We start from the raw sequence: 26,557 nt of genomic DNA, 5'->3' as shown, positions 1-26,557 counted from the left end.
AGTTCAGAGCTGATGGACATGAACTCTGAATCCCCTTCCAGGTCAAGGCTCCAGGACTCAAGAGTCAAGGTTAACCTGACCTGCAAGGTTGCTCCAACCTCAGCCACCAGCAGGAGCAAAAGTCTCCAAATGGTTTTCATCTGGATAAGCCCTCACCCCCAGCTCCCTAAGGTCTGGGTGAGGACAGTCAGAAGGAGGTAGCAGAGGAGAGCAGGGCACTTCCCAGATGCCTTCTCCATGGTCCATCCACAGGGGAGTGCTCTCAGCCCTGCCTGTTGCCCACAGCCCCTGCAGTGGCTACACCACAAGGCCAGGGAGCCAGGACCTGGGGCCAGCCCCAGCCTCTGATGTGACCTTGCACAGTCTCCTTCCCTCCCTGGCTCTACTCCTCATCTGGAACCAAGGGGTTGGGCGGTGGCGTGGAAGGCTCCTGCCAGCTCTGACATTTATTATTTCAGGATCCCTCAGCCTCTCACTGTTTTCCTTCCTGCACTGCTGGAACCCGTGACTGGCCCTGTACCCCCTCGATGGGGCCCCTGCAGATGTCTCCCCAGCCCGGGAGCCTGTCCAGTCTTGTCAGCTCAGCCTCACCAGCTGCCCCTTGCAGGGTGGTGGGAAGCAGGGAGGAAGAGGGGTTGCAGGAAGACAGCCGCACCCTCACTGTATGCTGAGGCCTCTGCAAACCCCAAGTTTCCTGGCTGGGACTTTCCTCTGGAGACTGCTCGGCAGTGATGAGCTAAGAGGGCAAGAACTCTGCAGACCAACCCCTGAAGATTCCCTTCCATTCCCAGCCTGAGCCGAAGCCCTGAATTCCACCCAACCCTGGGAAGAGCCTGGCCTGCCCTCCTGGACAGTGCTGCAAAGGGTCCCATGCTCCCCCATCCTCTGGGCCCCCTCGTAGGCCTGGCTGAATGGCTCCCTGTCCCGGACTTGGACTTGATATCCATTACTAATCCCTTAAATCCTAGCCCCGTCCAACTCTTTGCAATTTCCCAATATGTCAGACCTTTACCCAGGCTGCTCCTGCCTGCCTGGAGAGCCCTCCCCCATTCTGCCTAGTAAACACTTCACCTTTTCTGACTCAGCTTACAGGTCACCCCCTTCCTACCACAAAAGAACTAACCCCTCCAGAACTCCCCCCTCCTGTCTCTATGCCACCCTGTGCCCATTTTGATCAGGGCACTCACGGCCCTTATTCACCACATTTCTGACTTCTCTACGGGGCTGAAAACTCCAAAAAGGCAGGGATTGGCTCATTTGTTTTTGCATCCACAGCATCAAGCACAGCACCCAGAACATGAGTAGCAATACATGTTTGTGGAATGAATGAATGAATGAATGAGTAAATGAATGAATGGGTATGGGCAAGGGCCTGTGGAAAACAGAAAAGACAGTAGGAATTAAGGACTCTGGCTTTTACATCACACTGTTCTGAGTTCCAAATTCTGGTTCTAATATTCTTAGCTGGGTGAACTGGGGCAAGTGACTTAGTTTCTCAGAGCCTCCATTTCCCCATCTGTTTAATGGGATAATAACAGCACCTATCTTATAGGACTGCACCTAGCCCAGGGCAGGGCATACAGGGCGGACTGCAGGGTAGCTAACCTGCCCAGCAGACATCTCTGTATTCCTGAATCCTGAGACACACATCCCCAGGCTGCCCAGGGGAGTGACCTGGAACGCTTTAAAAAGTAAGAATGCCACCAACAATAGGTTTTAATGTAGATGGGGTTTTTTTGCCCCCATGCTGTTGGTTGCTAAATGTAACGGTCTTATCATGAAACTGATTAAATGTGCCTTTAAAAATAATAATAATAACAATAATAAGGCTGCCAGAGCCTCATTTTGTTAAATCAAAGGCCCTGGGGAGGGGGAGGGGTGCCAGGTATCATCAGTGGAGTGAGAGGTGAAGCACTCCCAAGTGCTTTGTACTGCCCGAGTCCAAATCCTGGCTCTGCCACTTACTGCCAGTAATGTCGCCAGATTCAGCAAAAATAAATATAGGACATGCAGTTATATTTGCATTTTAGATAATGTATAAGTTTTTAGTATAAGTATGCCCCAAATATATGGGCATCCTGTATGTTATTTGGCAATCCTGTTTACTAAGCTATTTTATCTCTCTGTGCCTTTGTTTCCTTATGGGGATTCTACGAATCAATATATGGGAAATGCTGACAACATTGACTGGTATTTGCTATTTTTATTTTTATTGCTTTTAAAGCAACCCAGATGACACAGAAGAACCTTGAAAATATTATGACAACTGAAGGAAGTCAGACATAGAAGGCCACGTACTACAGGATTACACTGATATGAAATGTCCGGCATAGGCAAATCGACAAAGACAGAAAGTTGTCAGGGGCTGGGGGAGTGGGAGTGGGAAGTGACTGCTAATGAGCACAGCTTTTCTTTTGGAGCTGATGGAAACGTTCTGGAATTAGACAGCAGTGATGATTGCACAATACCATGAATAAAGGCCACTGAACCGTACAACTTTAAAATAGTTAAAAGGTGAATTTTATATTATATGAATCTTATCTCAATCTTTGAAAATGCATCTAAAAGCAACCCAGGGAATTGTAATGTGCAGCCAGGACGGAGAACTGGGTAGGCTGTCAACAAATGTTTGATGAAGAAATGAATGGATGGGAAAGAGCAAAGGGCAAAGCTGAGGGAAGAACTTGCCTTGTCCAGAACAAGGCTCAGCTTTTCATTCCTGGACACCTTGCAAGGTACCCAAGATTTCTCTTTTTGCTCTAGTACAGGACTATATGGTACAATGTTAGCAATCACTCGTAGTAATTACCTCATCCCTGTTGCAATTATCTCCCCCCTATCTCTGTATGGTTCCTGATCTCTTTAACTATCCCAGGTACAGGTGTACTTATGTTTTTAGTAGAAGGGAATTTTTTAAAATTACCAAGTGTCTGTTACGTGCCAGGTATCTGCTAGATTCTTTATATGTAATCCCCTCAAACAAGTCCATACAGTTGTTATCACCCCTGATTTACAGATGGGGAAACAGATTCAGAAAGAGTAAGTCATTTGCCGGAGGTCACATAACCAATAGGAATTCAAATCCCAGTCTTTCTGATTTCAGTTACTAGACTTTCTCCATAGACCTCAGCCATGTCCCTATATGCTAGGGGTTGTCAATCATCTTTCCACGGACACAGTCCTTCTCCTTCCTAGATGGGGGACTTGTCATCTCCATGCCCTCAGTACCTACTATCCCATCTTTGTACAGAGCAGGTGTTCAGTAAGTAGAGTTTAATAGATTACTAACGGTAAGTGGGCACGCAATAGCTCACCACAATAGTTTTCACCCTGACCGCTCATCAGGGTTGCCTGGGGAACTTCTGAACTGCTCATTTGCCCAGGCCTCATCCCTGGGAGATTCTGATTCCGTAGGTCTGGATGGAGCCTGGCGTTCTTAAAAAGTCAGTCAAGGTCAAAAACCCAGCTGAGTTAGAGAACCTTTAGCAGCTGTTCCCAGCTGGGCCTCGCGAACCCTCCACAATGAGGCCCACTCACTGACCCCAGTGAGACCCAATCACAATGTTCCCAGAACAAATGGAGCCCAGAGCCCTTCCCTAGAGCCTGAGGAACTCACTGTGCCTCTGTGGGCCCTCACATGCTCTGGGCCAAAGCACCGGGCCCATCAAAGGGACCTCCTAGCAATAATCCTGTCTGAGGGGTGTACAGGCACACCTCATTTTATTGTGCTTTGCTTTACTGCGTTTCACAGACGGTGCGTGTTTTAACAAATGGAAGGCAAGACTCACCACCAGCAAAAAGATTACAACTCACTTTATTGCCAGACTTGCTTTATTGCAGTGGTCTGAACCCTCAATACCTCCGAGGTATGCCTATCCTACCAAATTGCCTTTGGGGAAAGAATTTTCCTTCTGCTCTGACCTAAAGTTCCCAAACCTGCCTATGTCACCTCGGTGGCCAGAAACAACTGAATACCAGGCAAGGAAGGAAGCACCGAAGACTAACATTTGGGGACGGGAGGATGTTTGGAAGACTGGGCTCGAGGCGGACAAATTCAGGAGGACCCTTTGCCCTGTGCAGAGCCAGCCTGGTATGGGAGAGACTGGGCTCGGCAGAGCTGCGTTCTAAGTCCATCCTGGAAAACCCTCCTGGCCCAGGTCCCTGGTCACCATCCCATGTCTCTGCTCCTCTATGCGGGGAACTTTTCATCTACCTCCGCCTCCAATCAGTCCAGACCAATGTGAAGGGGGGAAAAAGTACTCACTCTGTCCAATGCCAAAGCCAGGGGTCATGTCTGTCATTTTATTTTACCTCTCGACATCTAGGGAGCATCTGACAGAGCTCCCTCATCGAAATATTCTTCTTATACCTTCTGAGGCACTATATTCTCTTGGTTTCCCTCCTTTCCTATTGGCAGCTCCTTTACAGTCTCCTTTATGAATTCCTCTTCCTGTCCTAATCTCTCAACACTGGAGCTCCCCAGAGCTTGAGCCTGAGCCCCCTTCATTCCTCTCCCTGGGTGATCTCATCCATTCCCACAGCTTTAAATACCAGCTAATGCAATGTATGCATATGTGGTTTGGACGGCCCGCATGAACATTTCCTGGGCTGCTGGTTAAAATTCAGATTCCTAGACACCTTCCCACATGCTGGCAAACCTGCCAGGAACAGTTGGTGTTTTTTGCCAATCTGGCATCTGAACCTCTTTCCTACATCTGGGAAATTACTTGCTGCACAAGTCTTTGCAGTGTTTGCCTCTTTAAAAAGCCGGTAAGATCAAATTCTTGCTTTTCCAGCCTCCCTTGCAGCTAGGGTACAGGTGTATGACGGAAGTTTGGCCACTCAGAGGCATTCACTGTAGACTTTGAATCAGGAGCAGAGAGAGTAGAAGGTCCATTCTTATACTAGTGGCACCGGCAGTGAACGTGCCCTGTCTCCAAGGGACAATGGAGTACAAGCTGTGACATTTATTGTGTGGCAGCGTGTCCTTGCCAAACTGGCTCAGTGGAGTAATTTTGGCTGAAATCCTGCCTGATGCCCAGTCCACCAGCTTCCCAGACATTCTGTGAACTACTGAATATTTCCTTTCAACAAACTCCTTTTCTGTTTAAATCAGCTCAGGTTGGATTCTGTTACTTGCAAGAAAGAAGTCCAAGTAAGATACAGCTACTGAATTAGACTCTCTGGGAATGACGCCAAGAGATTATTGCACAAATGCAAGTTTAAAACCCACTATCTCAATACTGACAATTCTCAAATGTATATCTCCAGCTCCCTCCTTTGGTCTCTAAACTCATATATCCAAAAGCTTTCTTGACATCTCCACTTGGATGTCTCAAAGACCCATAAGATGCACTAACAGAATGCTTCGTTTTCCCCCAAACCTGTTCCTCTTCCAGATTCCCCCTTTCTAGGAAGGGTAAATGGCACTCTACCATTAGGAATGTGGGAACCATTCATGACCACTCCCCACAAGCACTCCATCAATAAATCTTGATGTTATTACAGTCATGTGTCATCTAACAGGGCTACATTCTGAGAAATGTGTTGTGAGGCGATTTTGTCCTTGTGTGAACATCAGACTGCGCTTATACAAACCTAAATGGAATAGGCTACTACACACCTAGGCTGTATGGTGTAATCTATTGCTCCTAGGCTACAAGCCTGTACAGCATGGTACTGTACTAAATACCATAGGCAACTGTAAATACGCTGTGATATGTACGTTACAATATCTAGGCAATACTTCACTAGGCAATAGGAATTTTTCAGCTCCATTGTAATCTTTTGGGACCATCACCATATACACAATCCATCATTGACCAAAATGGCATTATGTAGCACGTGGCTGTACAGTTGACGCTCAAACAATGTGGGGGTTAGGGGCACAGATTCCCTCACCCCCGCACTGTAGGAAATTCACATACAATTTTTGACTCTCCAAAAACTTAACTACTAACAGCCTACTGTTGACTGGAAGCCTTACTGATAACATAAACAGGCAATTAACACATATTTTATACATTTTATGTATTATATATTGTATTCTTACAATAAACTAAGCTAGAGAAAAGAAAATGTTATTAAGAAAATCATAAGGAAGAGAAAATAGTTACAGGATTTACTGAAAAACATCCACGTATAAGTGGACCTGCGCAGTTCAAACTCATGTTGTTCCAGGGTCAACTGTACTTATAAAATGCGTCCAGAGCCCGCCCACCTCTCTCTTCCATCAATCACAGCCCCGTGCACACCACCATCGTATCATCTCTCCTGTGAACCACTGCAATAGCCTCCTTGGGTCGTCTCCTTCCCCCTTCAATCTAGTCTCTACACAGGAGCTGATAGGTCTTTCTAAAATATAAATTGGATCATATTGCTTGCCTGCAAAATAAATAAAATCCAAACTTGTTACCACGGCCTAGGAGGTTGAACGTGACCTTCCCAAACTCATCCTGCGTTTCTCTTCCATTTGCCCATTCCTATGCTTCTGCTCCTCTGGCCTCTTTTCAGTGTCTCAAATACTTTAGACTCTTTACTGCCCCAGGGCCTTTACCTAAGCTGTTCCCTCCACCAGGAGCACCTCGCACCATTATTCTCTATTAAAACTCCTTTTCAGTTTTCTTCTTTTATTTATTCGTTATCCAACCAATATATTCTGAACACCTACTATGGTGCTATGGTAAATACTAGGGATACAATGGTGAGATGGATTCTATTCTCCTGGAAGTCAGAAACTTAGTGAGAAATCAGATTTTAATAAAAGAATTGTACAAATCAATGTAAAATTTACGTATGATGTGTGCTGATCATGTGCTATGAGGGAGAAGTGAGCTAGAGTAACCATGGAGAGACAAATTAGAAGGCCACTGCAGTGTTCCCGGGGAGAAATGACGGTGGCTTGGACTAGGGGAGGGAAATAGAGAAATGGGTAGACGGCAGAGATGCTTAGAATGGAAGACTGCTGACCCTTGGAGATGAAGTGTGCATGTGGAGGTGCGAGGCTTCTGGCTTGTGTAACGGTGCAAGTACCACTCACTGAGAAGGGAACACCGGAAGGGCCAGCCAGGCGAGACAGTCAAGAGTGTGGTTTTGGACGTGCTGAGAAGTCTAAGTGAAATAGCCAAGTGAGCAATGGAACACGAGGGTCTGGGCTGGAGGTGCAAATGTGTGAGTAGTCTAAAGATGGGAAAGGACTGAAGCCCTGGGTGTGGGTGAGATGGCCTGGGGAGAGAGGCTAGGATGCAAAGAGATGAGGACACAGGACCAAACCCCAAGGAGGGCGTTGATCAGGAAGATGAGCCTTCACGTCACTTATCATAACATGTAATTATTGATGTACTTGTTTGTTTACTGCCCATCACCCCCAGAAGACTGTAATCGCAATGGAGTAAAGACTGCATCTCTTCCACTGAGCAATGTGTCTACCCAGTGCCTGATCCAGGGCCTGGCATGGAGCAGACCCTAAGCATATGCTCACTGCTGTCCCTCAGCAGGCTGGTCTCATCCATCCCAACACAATTGGGGCCAGTGGTCCCCACTGCACAGCAAAAAGCCCAAATGCCTAACTGGAATACAAGGCCCTCTGTGTCATGCTGTACCTCCTGAGCTCTCCAATCCATCCTTTTAACTCCCTTACACCTGAGTTTTCCAAACTGGGGGTCATCTATACCTGGATAACAGAGTGGGCACGAAACAGGATGAGCACACTGCCACTCTCTGGATCGTAGTGTGCCAAATGAAGCAGAAGTGCTGTGGATTTGTAGGGGAACTTTCTGGCTGGGCCTCTCTTCTCTGAGAAGTGCACCCCTCCACAGTGTAGGTCTCTGTGCCACGTTTATCCTGCCCGAGTCTATCCCTCATGACCTCTGTTGATGAAACCAGGGTGGAGACCCGGCTTCTGGAACCAATCCAGAAGCTGGGCCGGGCCATTAACCTCTCTACCAGGACCCTGGAAGTGGCACACAAGACTGGCCTGGTTACCTTTAGATGCTGGACCAATGAGGTCACGTGAATGTGGGCGCTGAAGCTGCCTATCTTCCTCAAAATACTGTGTTATGCCCTTTGGGGCCTGTGTGATGACAAGTGATCAAAAGCACTGTTCAGATATGCAGAAAGCAATAGAGGCAAGAAACAGTGAGAATGATGAAGCAGGTGCTTTTGTTTCCGATGATTTCCGAGCCTCCACTGAGGCCCTGGGGAGTTTCCAGCCTCCGGTGAGACGCTGCTGAGGTTTACTTTTACTGACTGCTCCTCAGTCCCATAAGGCACCTCTAATTCCTTAAAACAAATTTCCCTTCAACGTAAACACGTTTGAGAGGGTTTATGTGTCTTGCCAACAGTCTCTAAGATTCCATAATGTTTATCATTTTTTGTAAAACAAAAACTGTATTTTTTGGGTAACATTCACAAAATATTAAGAATTAAGAATGAAATCCTTTCTAAAGCAGATTCAAAAAAGCAAAAGTCACAACGGAAAAGATAAATTTGACGCCAATAAAATTTAAAACTGTGCATTATAAGACATGATACCAATTTAGGTAAATATTACCTAACTAGCACCCCCTAACTAGCACCCCCTGACGGATAATATATTTTCCCTGAGGACTCACACTGGGTAGAATGCACATTTCTACAGCAATTACCTCGGGGGAGAGCATAGGGATTATGAGACATGGTCACAGGTAACTTGAGCCTTTTTGGTAATGTTTTTAAATTTTTTAATTAAAAATTCTGTCCTTTGTGCAATTAAAACTTCATTAAATCTCAAAAAATATATATAAAACACAAGGCTTTGACGATCTCCTATTTGTGGCGGACTGCTTCATCCAAGGTCCACTAGGAGATTTCAGTTTCACTAGTAGTTTGGATGCACACTATAGCATGAATTCTCAGCATTGGTCAAAATGACTTACTTGGGTCCTGAATATGCTCTCTTCCCACCAGTGTCCAAATTCACTCACTTTTCTTCTCCACTTAATGGAGTTGTTCCATCCTTCAAGGCTCACCTGGAAGTGTCACTTCCTCCAGGAAGCTCTCCCTGATTGCACACATCCTCACTGCTCTTTTTCTGCCCGGCTCCACTAGCCTCTTATGGCACTAACTGTACCTTTCTCTGGGCACTCAGGACAGACTCCTAGGGTTCCAATTTATCTCTAAGATGGGCTACATCTCCCCAGCCAGCAAACGAGAGCAGCATCTTTATGTCCTTGGTGACTAGCACAGAGATGACATGGAGAACTGGACAGGCCTTAGAGTCAGACAGACCCACTACGTGACAAAGGCAACTGCCTTAACCTCTCTCTGCCCATTTTCACCTGTGTTATTGTGAATATCAGTGAGATGATGGATGTAAAGGGGCCCAGGACAGAAAGAAGATGGTTGACAGAATGATTATCTGTCTTAATACTCCCTTGCATTTGTACCGTGTTTCACAATTAAAACTAAAAAATCTTTAACAACCCAGAGAAGTAAGCGAGGAGGGATGATTAGACCCATTTTAAGGGTGTAATAACTGAGGTTCAGAGAATTTACATAGGGAGGGCAGGCAGTTGGACTTTAGAAGGACAGAGAATAGGACCAGGGGTTAGAACATTTGGATAGAAATACCAATTCTTCCCCTATCCAGAAGTGTGAACTTGGACAAGTCCCCTGCATTCTCTGGACATCAGTTTCCCCATCTCAAATGAGAATGTTCCTAGGTGATCTCCATCTTAAAGGATCCCTCAGCGCTGACATTCTAGTTTCCTCTGACCTGCCCAGGACTGCAAAAAAGGGCTACAAGTCCCAGGACAGAGTCCCTAGTTACTCCCAGGAAACCAGCTGGGACTGGAAGACTTGCTTTAAGAATCAGTTGCATTTTGATTCAGCCAAATTCATCCTGCTTCAAGCCTGGGGGTGGGTTAGTCATACCCAGGAAAGGGGAGGGGTATGCCAGCATCAAACTACATGTAAATATCAACATGAATGCAAAACCAAACAGGAAACCTCAGGAGAGTCCAATCCAAAGGTCAGATTCTAACTTTTGGGGCAGTGAAATGCTGAAGAGAAAAGCTGTGTTTGGGTGCCACAGGCTTTCTGTTGCTAAATGAACCTTGCGTGCACCAAACCGAAGTCCCAAAGACAAAGGAGACCAGGTTTAGTCAGGTCTGAACTGGGACAAAACTGAACCCTGACCAGAGCCCACTGTGGCCTCCAGACCCATTCCACCGGCTCCCTCCCCACTATCCTCCAGACACACAAGTACTTACACACACCAAGCCAGGCAAGGCCAGGTGCACGGGCATAAATGGGCATTTCTGTCCCAGGAGAAGGGTTCATAGTACAGCCCCTTTCCCACCCCTGCTCTGATTTAACATTTTAATGAACAACCCAGAGAGGAGGGTGAACTATGACAGTCCTAATGGTGCCAATGGCACTGAACTCTTCCAGGTCATGAAATGTGAGCCTATGAAGACAAACCTCGGGAAGCTCTCCTCAGAAAGAGGCTCTGTGGCAGTTTCCCTGTGAGCCTCCCAGTAAAATACAATCCACGTGCATAGGTGGTAGACTCCAAGCTAGTGGCTCTGCCCAAAGAAGGAAGCCAAAGGCCATTGGCTGCTTCTTATTTTAATTTAAACCTGTAACCCTATTCTGTGCGAAGCATTAGGCTGGGTTCTGTGAGGGAAGTGGACAAAAGAGACCCAGTCACTGTCCAAAGAGATCCGTCAATTAACCTGATCATCATTCCATTTATCAAGATGCATGCTGTGCATGCATTGCCTCATATAATACCATAGAGCTGGGAGGTAAACATTATTATCCCCATTTTACAGATGCCAAAAGTGGGGCTCAAACAGATCAGGTCACACGCCTAAGGTCACTCAGCTGGCAAACTTCAGAGTCACAATTTGAACACAGGTCTGCCTCCCCCAAAGCTCATGCTCTTTCCACAATCCTGTCACTCCTACAAAGCGATACACACAGACTCTGAGATGAAGGTTCAGCCTGAGAGGAGAAGGAGAGATTTCCCAAGACATTGACCCAGGGTATTATGAACTATTGAGCTTTGTAGCAGCCACACAGTAGGTGCTCAGTACTCTCAGGGTGAAAGATGGAAGGTGAGTGCTGCCACTGAGGTCCAAAATGTCATCCCAAATCTGGGCATCCTCGCAAAGGGAGTTGCAAAAACACAGTATTTTCCCTTGGCCCAAAGCCACAGGGTGTCTGCCTTAGAATATTACCTGCAGGGGAGGCCCGGGAAAGTGCAGCAGGTCAGAGAAGAGGAATGAACTCCAAAGAGCAGGGGAATGGGGTGGGGCAGGCTGCAAGAGCCAAAGAAAGGCCTGGGACGCGATGCTGGGAAAGACAAAGAGGAGGGGAGGGGAGACAGACGAGAAACTTGCCAACAGCCTGGCCAAGGTGAACCCCAGCTCCTGGCGCCTACTCGTTCGCACTCATTCCTCAAACACCGGCCAAATCTCAGAGCCAGCAGCCAGGGGGAGGGGGCCTCCCTGCAGCAGGGAGAAGTAAGTTCAGGACCGAGGCGGGAAGGCCTGCTTCCCAGAAGGGGAGTGACTTGGGGACCAAACTTGTGGGGCTCCGAGTATGAAAACCGGAACACATGCAGTGAGTCGCTGAGCTAACACATGCGATGGGGCAGGTCACCGAGAGCACTGGGGACATGTCCTCTGAGCTGTGAAGTCGGTCATCGCGGTGACCGCGAGGCCCCCCACAAACAGACCCTCGGGCCCTCCCCCGGCATCCACGGTGAGGACACGGATGTTTGTGATGCACTCGGTTCTCACAGATCCAGAGAGAGGGCAGATTTGCGGGGAGCGGTAAGGGCCATCGTAGCGCGGGTCATGCCTATGAACGTCAAGGCGAGACCCTTCCCGGACTCGTGATCCCTCCCGCCTCAGCCCCCTCACCTCCTCCCGTGTCAGGGCTGCCCCCCGGCACCGGGACATCTTGGCGGCGAAGGCGGCAGCCCCGGCTGGAGAGCTGAGGTCCTCCGCTGTGACGGCCAGGAACTCGGCGACGCTGAGCTGCTCGGGCATGGCGGGTGCGGGGCGGGGGCTCCGGGACTGCCGGAGCGGGTCGCGGGGAGCTCGCTCCACAGCGCGAGGCTGGCCACACAGCTAGCTCTCCTCGGGCGCCTTCAGGGACTTCGCACGCCCCACCCCTTCCGCGTCGCCCCGCCCCAACTGCTCAGCTACCTACCGCCGAGCCTCTCACGCCCCAGGAGCCTCGAGCTTCCCCACCCCGTCCTCTTCTCAGCCCCACGCCAGCCTTCCAGCTTCTCTCTGCACCTCGCCTGGACAGCGGTCCCGGTCCCTCCGCCGGGCTCCTCGGCCACGCCCTCTGGCCTCTCAGCCCGAGAGCTCCGCCCCTTGCTCACTGCCCCGCCCCTGGCCTCTCGCTGGCTCCTCGGCTCCGCCCCATACCTCGTTGTCCCGCCCCCGGCCTCCCTAGATCTCCCGGCCCCCTCTCTCCCTCTCGGAGCCTCCACAGCTCCGCCTACTTTCTGCCAGCTCCCTGGCCTCCTAAGTTTTCTCCCCCACGGGCCTCCCTTCGTTCCCAGCCCCCATGACCTGGCCCCTTCAGCTCAGCCTTACCACCCCCCGCCCCAACGCCTGCCAGTGTCCTTGCCCCGCTCCACCCGGAATCGCCCCACCTCTCCCTTACTCCCCACTCCCAGCTGTTTGCCTCGGGTTCCGCCTGCCTCCTGGGCTGCCCACCCACCTCTTGGCTCCGCCCCCAGCCGCGTGCCCCGCCTCCTGGGCGCCCCTAGGTAACTGTGATTTGGGGAAAATTACATGCCTTCTTGGAGCCTCAGTTTCCTCTGCAAAATGGAAAGTCTGATGCCCACTTGGTTATGATGTTGCGAGGAAAGAACCTAATGTGTGCGTGTACCGGATAGGCGCTCAGTAACCCGCTCCCCCTTACCTGGCCCTCTCACCGCAGCCTTCATTCTTCCTGGGTTCACTCTGGTGACTTTCAATCCTCACCCCCTCTCACCATCCTTACCAAGCTAAAGACTGCCACGCCTCCCTACCGACTAACCTCTTCCTCTTGGGAACTACCTATATCCTTGGGTGGATGAGGGATGGGGTTCAGGATAGAAATTCACTTAGTTTAGTTCTGAAGCCAGAGGCCCTCTGGAAAAGAATTCTTCAAGTAAAAATATCAGGGCAGTACCAAAGTGAAGAACATTGGCTTTGGAGTCGGATAGATCTAAGTTTCAATCCTGGTGCTGCTCTTAACCAACTGTGTGCAGCTGGGGAAATTGCTTGCTTCTCTAAGCCTGAATTTCCTCCTCTTAAAATGGCCTGATGGTATTTTACCCCATAAGGTGATTGAGAGAATTATATAGTTTTCCTAGAAAAAGAAAATCTGAAGACATACACTAAAATATTACCAGCTGAGGACATTATGAGTAATTTTTTTTTCTTTTGGTTAATCTGTATATCTTAACTTTTCTGTAAGGAACATATACTACTTGTGTAATAGAATCGAACGTTGAAAAAATATGTCCAAGCTGGTGGAGAAGACACGATGACTATGCTGTGGAATATAACTCTGGTTCACCCCTCAGTCACCTTTCAACCCTCTCTAGTCTGTTTTCAGCCCCAACTACCCAAAGAGTTATTTCAAGGTCAACTAGGATCTCCTTCTCTTAAAATGCAACAGGCACTGCCCTTGTTCAACTTCTAGGAACATCTAGCCATGTTAACCACTCCCTCCTTCTTGAAACATCCTTTTCCTTGAATTCTAGAACAACCATTTTCCTTGGTGATGCTCCTTTCTGGGACTGTTCCTTCTCCAGGCCCTTTCTGAGACATTCTTTCTCTGCATGTATCATAAATGCTGGAGAGATTGGGAGCCCTCTGCTGGCCCCTCTGCTCTTCTCACTCTTCTTGGACACCTTCATCCAACTCCACCAGCTTCCTTTACACCATCAGTGTTGACGTTTTCTGTATTAGTTTCCTATTGCTGCTGTAACAAATTACTGCAAATTTGGTGGCTTAATACAAGAAGTGTAGAGAGGCTTTAGGAGAGCATTGTTTCCTTACCTTTTCCAGCTTCTAGAACAGCATTCCTTGCATTCTTTGGCCTGTGGCCAACTTCCTCTACCTGCAAGGGCATCTCATTTCTATGTTATATTGCCTTCTTTTCTGTGGTGAAATCTCTCTCAGCCTCCATTTTATAAGCATATTTGTGATTATATTTAGGGCCTACCTGGATAATCCAGGATAATCTCCCTATTTCAAGATCCTTAAATTAATCACACCTGCCAAATTCCTTTTGCCATACGAGATAACATTTACAGTTTCCAGAATTAGGTCCTACTTATCTTTGGGGGTCATTATTGAGCCTACCACATCTTCCAGCTCTCCATCTTCAGCCTAGGAGCTTCTGTGGTTTGAGATCTATGTATCCAACTACCTATGGGATGGTTTCACATGGTTATGTCATAGACAGACACCTCAAATTCTACATGTCCAAAACTGAACTCGCTATCTTATACACTGCCCTTGGCCCCAGCTTCTTCTATGTCCCTGTGAAGGCACCACCATTCATTCCCTGGAGTCATTCTCTCCATCTCCTTCCACAGATCTCCACTCAGTCAGCAAGTCTTATCACTGCTTCCTAAATGTCTCACAAATGAGGCCATCTTCTCCATCTCCAGGCCAACCCTAGTCCAGGCCATGCCACTTCTGACCTGCTCGCTGGTCTCCCTGCCCCCAATCTTGCATATCTGATCCATTGCTCCTCTGCTTAGAACTCTTCAGTGGCCCCCATTGGTCTCTGGATGAAAGACAAACATTTTTTCATGACTGCCTGGTCCTGCATGATCTCCATGCTCCTGCCATTTACAGCCTTATCTCTCACCATTCCCTCCCTGCCATGATCTGAGCCCTCTCACTATTCTTCTGTCTGCCTGTAACACTCCCCACCTCCTTTCAACTGGCCTAATTAGATGTCAGTTCCTCCAGGAAGCCTTCCCCAATATCCCTGTAGAGACTCCTACAGGACCCGATATTCCCTGCCACAGCACTTCTCATTGTGAATTGTAACCACCTGTTTGCTGTCTGGGCCTCTGGCCCATTTATTTATTTCTTGAGTGCTTACTATGTACCAGTTGGGGTGCCAAGTGCTATACAAACTATAGCTCACTCAGTACCCACACCAATCCAATGAGGCAGGTAATATTATTCTGCCCATCTCTGTATTATAGGTGGGATAACTAAGGCTTAGAAAGGTTAATTTGTATAAAGTCAGAATGAACAAGTAGTATAATCAAGATTCCGACCCAGGTCTACATGACTCCAAAATCTTTTTTTGTTTTGGTTTTGGTTTAGTATTAATCACTGAACTATGCTACCTAACTAGAAAATAATTGCCTCTTACAAATTAAGTAGATATGACTGTTCCACATATTTTCTCCTATGATTAAAATATGCCACCCACCAGAGGCTGAATGTTGTCATAATATCTTGTAGGCTAACAAATTCCTTAATATTTTGTTAAGCAACTATTTTAATGTCAAATCCCATATCAGTTACTCAAACTGAGAGACACATGCTACTGATGGTGAGCCCCTTTCTGAAGCATAAGTTTTATTTCAAGATTTTGGGGAGAAAATGGAAAAACAAATGGTAAATAAATTACAGTATTAAATGGAAATAATATAAACCCAGAGCTATGTCAGAGTAGGGTACAAGATTTTTAGGAGTTTTCAGAGAAAACATGTGCCTTCAAGAAAATTTCCAGTTGCTTCAAACGATTTCCCCTATGTAAACATTCACTTTATTAGGGCTATTTCAAGGGAAGAGTTTGAGACAGACTACTTATAAAATAGCTTTTTCTAGGTCCCTGGACCAGCCTACACTAATCTGGCTCCCCGGAATTCAACTGTTCATGCAACAAACATTTATCAAGCAGTTCTAGGTGTCTTCTCCTGAGTGGAAAATGAGGAGTGGGAAGGCTGCAGATACAAAGATGGGCAAAACATGGAGCAGTTGTCAAGGGACTTGTACTCAAATAATCATAAGATGCAAATTGTAAATGCCCTTAAAAAGATCCAGTGGGAATTAGGGGTGGGGAGGATAAAAGAGAGCCCTTTTGGTATCGGGCTCAGGGAATCTGGGGAGGCTTTAGTGAAGAAGGGGCACCTGAGCTGAGTCCTGAAGAGTCTGAGGGAGCTGGGGACAGAATGAGCAAAGATAAGAAAGACCACACAGAAAAGTCCGTTCCCATCAGCAGAGATGCATGCTGTAACATTTCCCAGAATGAAACAATTCCTCTTGTCCTTAGTTCTCCCTCCAACTACTGCCCATTTCCCTGCTCCCCCTTCAGCAGGAGTCATTGAAAAGTCACCACTCTATCCGACTGCCACCTTGACACTCCCACCTGAAGTCTAATCGGACATCTTGAACTAACATGTCCAAAGTTGAATTCCTGATTTCCCTCTCCAAACCACTTTCCCCACATCAGGAAATCTGTTGGCTCTACCCCCCAAATAGATCCAGAATCCACCACTCCTCATTACTTCACTGGTACCAGCCTGATCCAAGCGACCATCACCTCTTATCTAAATTACTTCAGGAATCTTTGAATTGTTCTGCTTCCACCCTTGCTCCTCTACAGTCTATTTGCAACAGAGCAGCAAATGATCCTTTAAAATATCACGTCAGGGGCAGCCAGGTGGCTCAGTTGATTAGAGCACAATGCTCATAACACCAACGTCGCTGGTTCGATTCCCACATGGGCCAGTGAGCTGCGCCCTCCACAACTACAGTGAAATCAACGGCTTGACTTGGAGCTGACGGGTTGTGGAAAAACACACTGTTCCCCAATATTGCCCAATAAAAATTAAAAAAAAACCTTTTATGTCAGATCACATAATTTCACTCCTCAAAACCTTCCAATGGCTCCTCATGTCACTCAGACAAAAGCCAAGTCCTTGCATGGCCTGCAAACCCTTACATAAACTGTCTCCTTCTGACCGCATCTACTTTCACTCTTTCCCTTGCTCCCCACCTCTGCTCCAATCACACTTGTTTCTCGAATGCACTAGGTACACTCCTGCCTCAGAACCTTTTCATTGGCTGCTCCCCCTGCCCAAATACTCTTCTCTCAGCTATCCACATGGCCACTTTTTTTTCAAGTTACTTAGCTCAACTGTCACCGTCTTAATGATCCTTATCCTGACCATCCCGTTTGAAACTACAGTGACCTACCTCTCTCCCACACTCTCTATCACCCTTACCCTGCTCTATTTTTTTTCCTATCTAGCACTTATACCTTTTAACACATTGCTTTTCTTATTTGCCTATTGTTTATTGTGCACTCCCTCCATTAGAATGTAAGTTCTGCGAGAGCAGGGGCTCCTTTGTCCTGATTAGGGCTTTGTGGGAAACCAGGTTAAGTGCCTAGGCTTTGGAGCCAGACTGCCTGGGTTTGAATCCTGGCTTTGCTATCTACCTTGGGCAAATATTATCCCTTAATCTCTGTGGGATTCAGTTTCCTCATCTGTAAAATGGGGAAATGCTAGTACCTCCATCACAGGGTTATAGAAATGGTTAAATGAAGTGATGGATGCAAAGGATTAGGCAATAGTGCCCAGCACACAGTGTGTCTTAGCTCAATTGTGTTACGTATTGTCCCTACAGCTTGTCCATTGCAGGTACGCAATCAATATTTGCTGGATCGAGTAGATGTTACTACCCCCATTTTCTGATGGCCAAAGTTACATGAGTGGTGAGTGGCAGGAGCAGAATTAAGAATCCAGGTTTATCTGATGTCAAAATCCCTGCTTCTTCCACTGCTCCATGATCCATCCTCTGGAGGTAGGTTCTAGGCTCACCTCCAGGGAGTGGAGAATTCAGGTTTCATGTCATGGGGCGAGGTGAGACCACAAGTGGAAAATGAGGATCACCAAGGGAAAAATGGATGCAAAGAGGGGTTCCTCCTCACCCTTAAGATCAAGTCCATGCCCCTTTACATGGCCACAGCCCCTTCCTGATCTAGCCCCATCTGCCTCTTCAATCCTACCTCTCAGGTAAAGAAAAACAACCACGTCTAGTTCCTGAGGCTACCAGACTGCCCCCTCTCTGCTCAGGCACAGGCTGTTCCTTCTGCCAGCATTACTCTTCCAGCTCTTTATCTGGCCATCTCCTACTCATCCTCATGACTTGGATGTCATAGATGTCTCTGCCTCAAGAATTCTTCCCTGATGCCGTGAGATGGCTTAGTGCCCTTCCCATAGGCCCCTGTGCTGCCCCATCATGTTTCATTTTCTTGTTTTTCCCTCACTTCCTGTGTGTGCATATGTGTATAAAGACCCACTCGAACCCTTTACTAGACTAGGAGCTCCATGATCCTGTGGCCTCAAGTTGTGTAAGATGTTTCCTACCCAAAGGTCCCACAAGAAACCAGAAAGTACCCAAGAACCAAAGGCAGATACTCTCCAGGGCCAAATAGTCTTTGCTTATCTCCAGTTTAAGCCACCAGCAGACACTAATCTTAAAATCTCAACTCTTAAATTCCCTTGAGAGTTGAATTGCCCCAGCCTGCAACAGAAGCTCACGAGGCTCCAGGTTACACAACTCTGGGATATCTATATCCCGGCGTCCCCTAGCGTTGGGTAGTACACAGGCTGCATAGCTGGAAGGCTGGGCGAAGCAGCTCTGAGTACTCACTAGGGTGGGCTCGACTTCCTGTGAGCTGTGGAGGCCCACCAACACCCACAGAATATAAGTATACTTGTGGGGACCTACCCCTGTGCACCCAGGGATAATTTTCAGAGAAGGGTGTAGACTGATCAGATATACAAAGGTCTGTAGTTGTCATCAGATTCCCAAAGGGTGCACAAACCGAGAAAAGGTTGAAAAATCCTAAAGAGATATTTGGTGAACATATAAAAATACTCATATTAAAAGGGCATGTATAGGAACCTGTCTGCACAGCCGATCACCACCAATGTTCTTGGGAAGAGGGCTTGGGATGGGGTGGGTCTCCCATGCCATGAAATAATAATGAAAAGAGTTATCAGAATTACTCTGTGTAGGTACTATTCTAAGCCCATTACATACAATAGCTCATAGTACACTCTCAAAGGTAGGTACTATTATTATCCCCATTTTACAGAACAGGAAACTAAGTCAGGCAATGGTAAAGAACTTGCCCAAGGAAATTACCAGTAAGCAAGTGATGGAACCAGGAGACAAATGCAGGCAATTTGGCTGTGAACAGATGCCCAATGTCTGGGCTTCTATTTCCCTTGGCCGAGGTGCAAGCAGACCCAAGCAAGGGGGGAACACTGAAAAGTTCAAGTTTGTCTTCACCAACTTCCTCATTAGAGGGGGAGGATCTCCAGGATCCTCCAACCCCTTGGCCCCTGCTCCATCCAGGAAAGGCCTCCAGCACTGTTGGCCGAAGCCCCTCCAGGTAACCTCAAGTGGAAGATTGTCAGGGGTGGTCTAAAGTCTTTTCTCAAGCCTAATGGGAATAAGCTTTGGAGATAGCTCTGGTTTTCAATGCTGGCTGTGCTCCTTATTAGCTTGGGCAAGCCTCAGTTTCCCCATATGGACAATGATAATGTGTCTCACGTGGGTGTTGTGAGGATTAAAGGAAGCATGTTCATAAAGTACATATCACTGTAAACACTCAGAAAATGGTGCCTGATGTTTTTATTTGTATTAGAAAACTTACAGTTTTCTGGAGGTCTAACTAGTTCTGAAGTCAGAAGTCTGACATGGGTCTTACTAGGCTAAAATCAAAGTGTTGTCAGGGCTGTGTTCCTTCAAAGGGAAGCATCCATTTCCTTCCCTTTCCAACGTCTAGAAGCTGCCTACATTCCTGGCTTGCGTCCCCTTCCTCCAGCTTCAAAGCCAGAAGTGTAACATCTTGAAATCTCTCATTTTTACTGACTCTTCTTTCTCTTTCACTTAAAAGGACCATTGTGATTACATGGGGTCCACCTGGATTATCCAGGCTCAGCTCGCTATCTTGAGGTCAGCTGATTAGCAGCCTTAATTCCATCTTGAATCTTAATTTCCCCTTGCCATGTTACGTAAGATATTCACAGGCTCTGGGGATTAGAACATGGACATCTTTGGGGAGTTCTGTCTTCTATCTATCACAGTGGGTAAGTAAGAAAACGCTGTTGTTGGGCAGTGAGCTACTGGGATTTTGAGCTACGAGCACTCATGTGCTCAAAAACCTTCCATGGCTCCACACTGCCTTTAGGATAAGGGTTGGACCTCTGAGCCTGGCAGGCAAGGCCTTTCATGAACTGGCCTCTATCCCATTTATGAACAGGTACTTTCTGGCCTCCTTGCCTCTGCTCTACCTAAAAGGCTTTTTCTTCCATTTATGATCTTTAAAGTCCTTCCATTCATCATGGCCAAATTCAAGTGGCATCTCTTCCATGAAACCTTCTCAGAACCCCCAGAACAACTCTTCCTCCTCTAGCATATTATAGAATGTCTTGACTAGGGTTATTGGTCCCCATCTGACTGTGGACAGTTGAAGCACAAGAACTACTATGGCAATGGTCTGTTGTTCTCATACTACTTGAGATCATACTACTTGAGAATCGCACAGAATCACCTGAAAGCCTTGTTAAAACACAGGCTCCTGGGCCCAACATCCAGAATTTTGGATTCAGTACATCTGCAGTGGGACCTGGTAATCTGCATTTCTTTTATTTTTTTTTAAAAGATTTTATTGGGGAAGCGGAACAGGACTTTTATTGGGGAACAGTGTGTACTTCCAGGACTTTTTCCAAGTCAAGTTGTTGTCCTTTCAATCTTAGTTGTGGAGGGCGCAGCTCAGCTCCAGGTCCAGTTGCCGTTGTTAGTTATACAGGCGGCACAGCCGACCATCCCGAAGTCGAAGTCAAACCAGCAACCTTGAGGTTGAGAGGACAGGCTCCAAACAACTGAGCCATCTGGGAGCTCCGCTCAGTTGCAGCTCAGCTCAAGGTGCCCTGTTCAATTTTAGTTGCAGGGGGCACTGCCCACCATCCCTTGTGGGACTCGAGGAATCGAGCTGGCAACCTTGTGATTGAGAGCCCACTGGCCCATGTGGGAATCGAACCAGCAACCTTCGGAGTTAGGAGCATGGAACTCCAAACGCCTGAGCCACCGCGCCGGCCCATAACCTGCATTTCTAACAAGCACCCAGGTGATCCCCATGTGCTGGCCTGGGGAACACACTTTGAGAATCTCAGGCACACAGGTTGAGGAGTTGGCATGAGGCTCGACTTGGGCTCGAATCTCAGCTCTGCCTCTCACTGACTTTGGATACATCCTTTGCCCTCTCGGAGCTGCTTTCTCATCTCTGAAAGAATTCATCCCCGTCCCCCCTTTGGGTTGATGTGAGGAGTCAGGCTTAGGACAGTGCCATGTACCTTGAGGCTGCTGAATAAATGACACAGTGCTCTACCTCTATAATTTCCCTCTCCCTGGGTTTTTACTTCCTAGTGCATTCTCAAACACTTTACACAACTTGTGAATTGGTTTTAGGTTAAACTACTGACTTGGACCCTGATGAAAAATGCTGGCAAAATGAGAAGAGCTAAATAGCCCAACTGGGTATGTCTGGGTCAAAGGAATGCTAATTACGTTCACGCCGATGAGAATTTTCCTTCTATGTCTCATGCCCACCCAGAACAACAACAATCATGTGTATCATCACAATGGACAGCGGATCAACTATGTTGCAAGTTTGTGGTAATTTATCCAACAAACACTTCCCCAGCACCTCCCAGGAGCTTACCTGGTGCCCACTGGCTTGTCTCAGGGGATGCCCTGCCTGGGGAAGAAGACTCCTTGTGGCTGGGACACTGCCTTCATACTTCCCGGAGACCTGTTCCTTTAGAACACCACACACACACACACACACACACACAAATCATGCTTCCTTTGCTGCTTCTGGAGCAAGGTGTCTTCACACAACTTACACTGGCCGGACACGAGCCATGCTCTTCATGGGCAATGGGCTGTGTCTTTGTTTCCCCAGCATCTAGCATTGTACACACAGAGAAAAGTCCAAGGTCAGAAGAGAACCTCTGTAATGCCAATTAGAGGCTGGGCCACGTGGTGGCTAACACCATGAAACTTGGAGTTTGGCTAACCTGATTCCAGTCCCATTCCATCACCAGAGCTTGGACTAGAAGGAGGCAGGTAAGACTCCTTTCTTGCCTCATCCTACTACCTCTTCCTAGTCATTCCTACACTACTTCTAGCTGTGTGACCTTAGGCAAGTAACTTCACCTTTCTGTGCCTCACTGGGAATGGTAATACCTATTCAATAAGGTTTGGGGGAGATTCAAAAAAATAAAACCTCGTCCCTAAGGATCCTTAACAGTCTCAATAAAGAGTAGTTCTTTTCCCAGTGTCAGCATTTATCAGTGGCCACCAGAGGGCAGTGGTCTCCATACTGGAGAATAACTTGCCGGGTGATCAGTAACGCCCGCGGAGACCACGCGCATGTACACACACGTGCGCATGCATACACACGTGCGCACACGCGTGCCGGGAGGGGTGTGTGGCTCTGCTTGAATCAACACAGTCACCAGCCAACAGATACACTGGGAACCGTGCTGGTCACTCTCCGCTGCAGTCACTTGAGGATTGGCACGAAGCTGAGACCAGTGAATTTTCTGGGATACTCTATTCTATAAACTCAAGCCATAAACCCACCTGGCCTTTTCCAGAGCAGTTCCTTCTGCTTGCTGTGCACCCTTCTCCCTCTCTTTCCTTTGGCAAATGTCTCCCAATGTGATCTCTGTGAGTTTCTTCTTCCATGGATGGTGTCTATCTGGGTTCCCAAACCATTCTATTCTTTCCTAAATGGTAGCATTTATATAACACATCACTAAATTATTTATGTACAGTTTAACCAGAGGTTAAGAACAGGTACTCTTGGGGACCCGGAGTCTGGGCTTTGTGACATATTTGTAACCATGTGCACATCCCCTAAACTCTCTGAATCTGTTTCCTCATTTGTAAAAACGGGGCTACATCCGGCTCATAGGGTTTTCTGAAAACTAAATGACAACATCCATGCAAGGCCCTGGTTTGTTGAACAAAAATGAATGCGTGCATGACTATCAAACCCACTGAGCTATAAGCTCCTCAGTGGTACCCTACCATTTTTGTTTTTACATTGTGTAATGCCTGGACCCAATGTCACCACATGGGGAGTGCTGTGTTCAAAGTAGGGTGCCTGTGAACAGCTGCCTCAGCATTACTTCAGTGCTTGTCAGAAATGCACATTTTCAGGCCCACGCCTGACCGACTGAATCAGAAACTCTGGGAAGATGGGGCCCAGCAATCCGTGCTTTAATAAGCCCGTGAGTTGTTCCTGATGAGGGTTGAAGTTTGAGACGCATCAGCCTGAACAGAGGCTCTAAAGTATTTGTTTAAATGAATGTACAAATCTGTGATTTGAACTAGAAAAGGCTATAAGCTCCACAAAGGCAGCAGGGGGCATGGTTTCCCTAGCACCTAGCAGATTCAGGCACATAGTAGGTTCTCAAAAAAATGTTTGTAAAAAAAACGAGTGAAGATCGATCCCTTCTGGTTCTTTTTGTGGTTCTAAGTCTCTTAAGCTTTCCAAACTTCAGTTTTATTACCTGTTCTCTCTTCTAGGATTGATGGAATGGCCAAGAGGCAAATGAAATATATGAATCTACATAGCAAAACAGTATTGTCACACTGCTGAGCCCTGTGAGAAAGTCTCCTTTAGAACCCCCAGAGACGTCTGGTCTTCTATCCTTGATGTAACCTAGAACTTCTGGCACCTCAAGAGTTGTGCTGCAGACTCACAACTGCCAGCCCTTGTCCATCCACGAAAAGAGGAAGACAGCTCTTAAAGCACGTTGATAGCCTTGACAAAGAAGGAGCAATAGTTATGAGCCCCCCCCTGGCACAGGGTAGATGCTCAATAAATGTCTGATAAATAAATGACCCTTGTCCAGGAGAGTATAGTAGCTAATTGCATGGGTTTGGGGCAGTCAGATCTGGCCTTTTTTTCTCCCCCTTGTCTTATTGCTTTGTCTGAGATCACCAGGATGATGTTGATTTGTAAAACTGACAATAGGTATCCTTGTCTTGTTTCTCTTAAGGTTTTACCGTTAAGTATAATATTTGCTGTAGAACAGTCATTCCTGTGCGTTCTCATTTATCCATCAGATTTCTAGAACTTGTGAGTGTTGAATTTTTCGAGTGTTTTTTCTGTATCTATGGAGATGGTCACATGGGTTTTTCCTTTAATTTGTTAATGTGGGGGATTGCATAGGTTGCTTTCTTTCCATTTTTGAAGGGAGGAATTTGTGTTATGCACTGGTGTCACAACAGAACCAGCACTTAACAGGGACTCAAATATTTGTTGAATGAATAAATGAGGAACGGATTCCTGGGCAAACGTCCAAAAGAATAGCATTTCTATTTCACATTCTGTACATAAGCAAAGCTTGGCGTTTTGCAGCAAATGTGCTGATAACGTGCTTGTATTCCTGGGATTAATCCAATTTTGCTGTGATTTATTTTTATTGCAAAAGGCTATCTTTCATTGGCTAATTTTTATTTAGAATTTGTGCCTCTATGTTTAAGAGAATTACTCTGTGATTTTGTTTTCTTGTATTGTCCTTGTCTGGTTTGGGGATCAAGTTTATTGTAGCCTCATAAAATAAGTTAAGTGACTTTCCTTTCTTTCCCATTCTCTGAAAAATGTATAAGTTCAAGATTGTTTTAATAGTTTGCCTGTAAATCCATCTTGTTCCGGCATAATTTGGAGTCAGAAACTTTTGAATGCCAATTCAAGTTAGTTAATGATTTCTATTTCTTTTTGCACAACTCTATGAATATCCTAAAAACCACTGAATTGTATACTTTAAATAGACGAATTATATGGTGTATGAATTATATCTCAAGAGAGCTATTATTTTACAAAGGGACAGAGGGATCTTACAGGGGGGCACAAAACTGTTCTGCAACTGATTTATGGTAACGGTTACTTGATAAAATTTTTAGAAATCATTGCATTGTACACCTAAATTTGGTGAATTTTCTATTATATAAGATATACCTCAATAAATTTGTGGGTTTTTTTAAAGCTCCCAGGTAATGCAGCCAGTGAGAGGCAGAGCTGAAAATGTATGTAAAAGGGACATTTTTTTTAGAGAAATAATAAATTTACCCAAAAGTCTTTAGGACTTTTTATACACAAGATCATGTTATCTGCAAATAGGATTTTTTATTCCTTCCAATCTGGATGCCTTTTATTTCATTTCCTTGCCTAATTGCCCTGGCTAGAACCTCCAATACAAGGCTAAACAAAAATTGAGGGAGTCGACATCCTTGTTTTGTTTCTGATCTGGGCAGGAAAGCATTTGGTATTTCATAAATATGATGCTAGCAGTGGATTGTTCACATATGGTCTTTATCAGATTGAGAAAATTCCCCCTTTTTTTTTAATCATGAAGGGGTGTTGAATTTTGTTAAATGTTTTTTCTGCATCTATTGAGATGATCATGTGGTTTTCGTCCTTTATTCTACTTGAATTTTCAGATTCTAAACCAACCTTGCACTCCTGAGATAAATCCCCTGGTGTCTAATCCTTTTTGTGTTGCTGTATTTGGTTTGCTGGTATTTTGTTGAGAATTTTTGCATATCTATTCAGAAGAGCCCTCATGCCCATTCAGTTAATCTCATCCCTACCTTTAATTTCAGGTAACCACTAATTTACTTTTTGTCTCGAGTTGCCTATTTGGACATTTCATACAAACGGAATCAACAATATGTGATCTTTTGGGACAAGTTTCTTTCATTTAGCATATTGTTTTTGAGGATCCATATTGTATCAGTACTTCATTCCTTCTTATGGCTGAAAAATATTCCATTGTATGGATCTAACATTTTGTGTCTGTTCACCAGTTGAGGCATACTTAGATGTTTCCAGTTTGGGGCCATTATGAATCATTCTTCTATGAACATTAACGTGCAAGTCTTGTCTTTGCGTGAACAAGTTTTCATTTTCCTAGACACCTAGGAATAATTACTGGGTTGTACGGTAGTTCTACGTATTATCTTTTTGAGGAATTGCCTGTTTTCCACAATGGCTGTACCATTTTATACTCCCACCAGAGAAGTGTGAGGGTTACCTGAGAACTTATTTAAGTTGAGGGTTTCCTCATCTACAAAGTGGTGATAATAATAACACTACCTTTGGGCCGGCCCGGTGGCTCAGGCGGTTAGAGCTCCGTGCTCCTAACTCAGAAAGCTGCCGGTTCGATTCCCACATGAGCAAGTGGGCTCTCAACCACAGGGTTGCTCGTTCAACTCCTCAAGTCCCGCAAGGGATGGTGGGCAGCGCCCCCTGCAACTAAGATTGAACATGGCACCTTGAGCTGAGCTGCCGCTGAGCTCCCAGATGGCTCAGTTGGTTGGAGTGCATCCTCTCAACCACAAGGTTGCCGTTTCGACTCCCGCAAGGGATGGTGGGGCTGTGACCCCTGCAACTAGAAACGGCAACTGGACCTGGAAATGAACTGCGCCCTCCA

At 46.4% G+C, this 26,557-nt stretch overlaps 1 protein-coding gene across 5 annotated transcripts in view; it reads right to left on the bottom strand.

The window, feature by feature from the left end:
- ASAP3 (ArfGAP with SH3 domain, ankyrin repeat and PH domain 3) overlaps positions 1-12,319 on the bottom strand; it is a 43,899-nt gene extending 31,580 nt beyond the window's left edge. For 4 of the 5 annotated variants that reach the window (XM_081056385.1, XM_081056386.1, XM_081056389.1 and 1 more), the window contains exon 1: positions 11,910-12,286. In XM_081056385.1, the coding sequence (XP_080912511.1) occupies positions 11,910-12,038 (129 nt within the window). In that variant the 5' untranslated portion in view covers positions 12,039-12,286. Of the gene's footprint in view, positions 1-11,909 lie in introns of all 5 variants that reach the window. The other variant, XM_081056388.1, reaches the window with a different exon arrangement.
- Positions 12,320-26,557: the final 14,238 nt, after the last annotated feature.

This window comes from Rhinolophus hipposideros (assembly GCF_964194185.1).
Source record: "Rhinolophus hipposideros genome assembly, chromosome: 8".
Taxonomy (NCBI): domain Eukaryota; kingdom Metazoa; phylum Chordata; class Mammalia; order Chiroptera; family Rhinolophidae; genus Rhinolophus; species Rhinolophus hipposideros.
The sequence above is the reverse complement of the archived record's forward strand: the minus strand, read 5'-3'. Positions and strand labels throughout refer to the sequence as shown.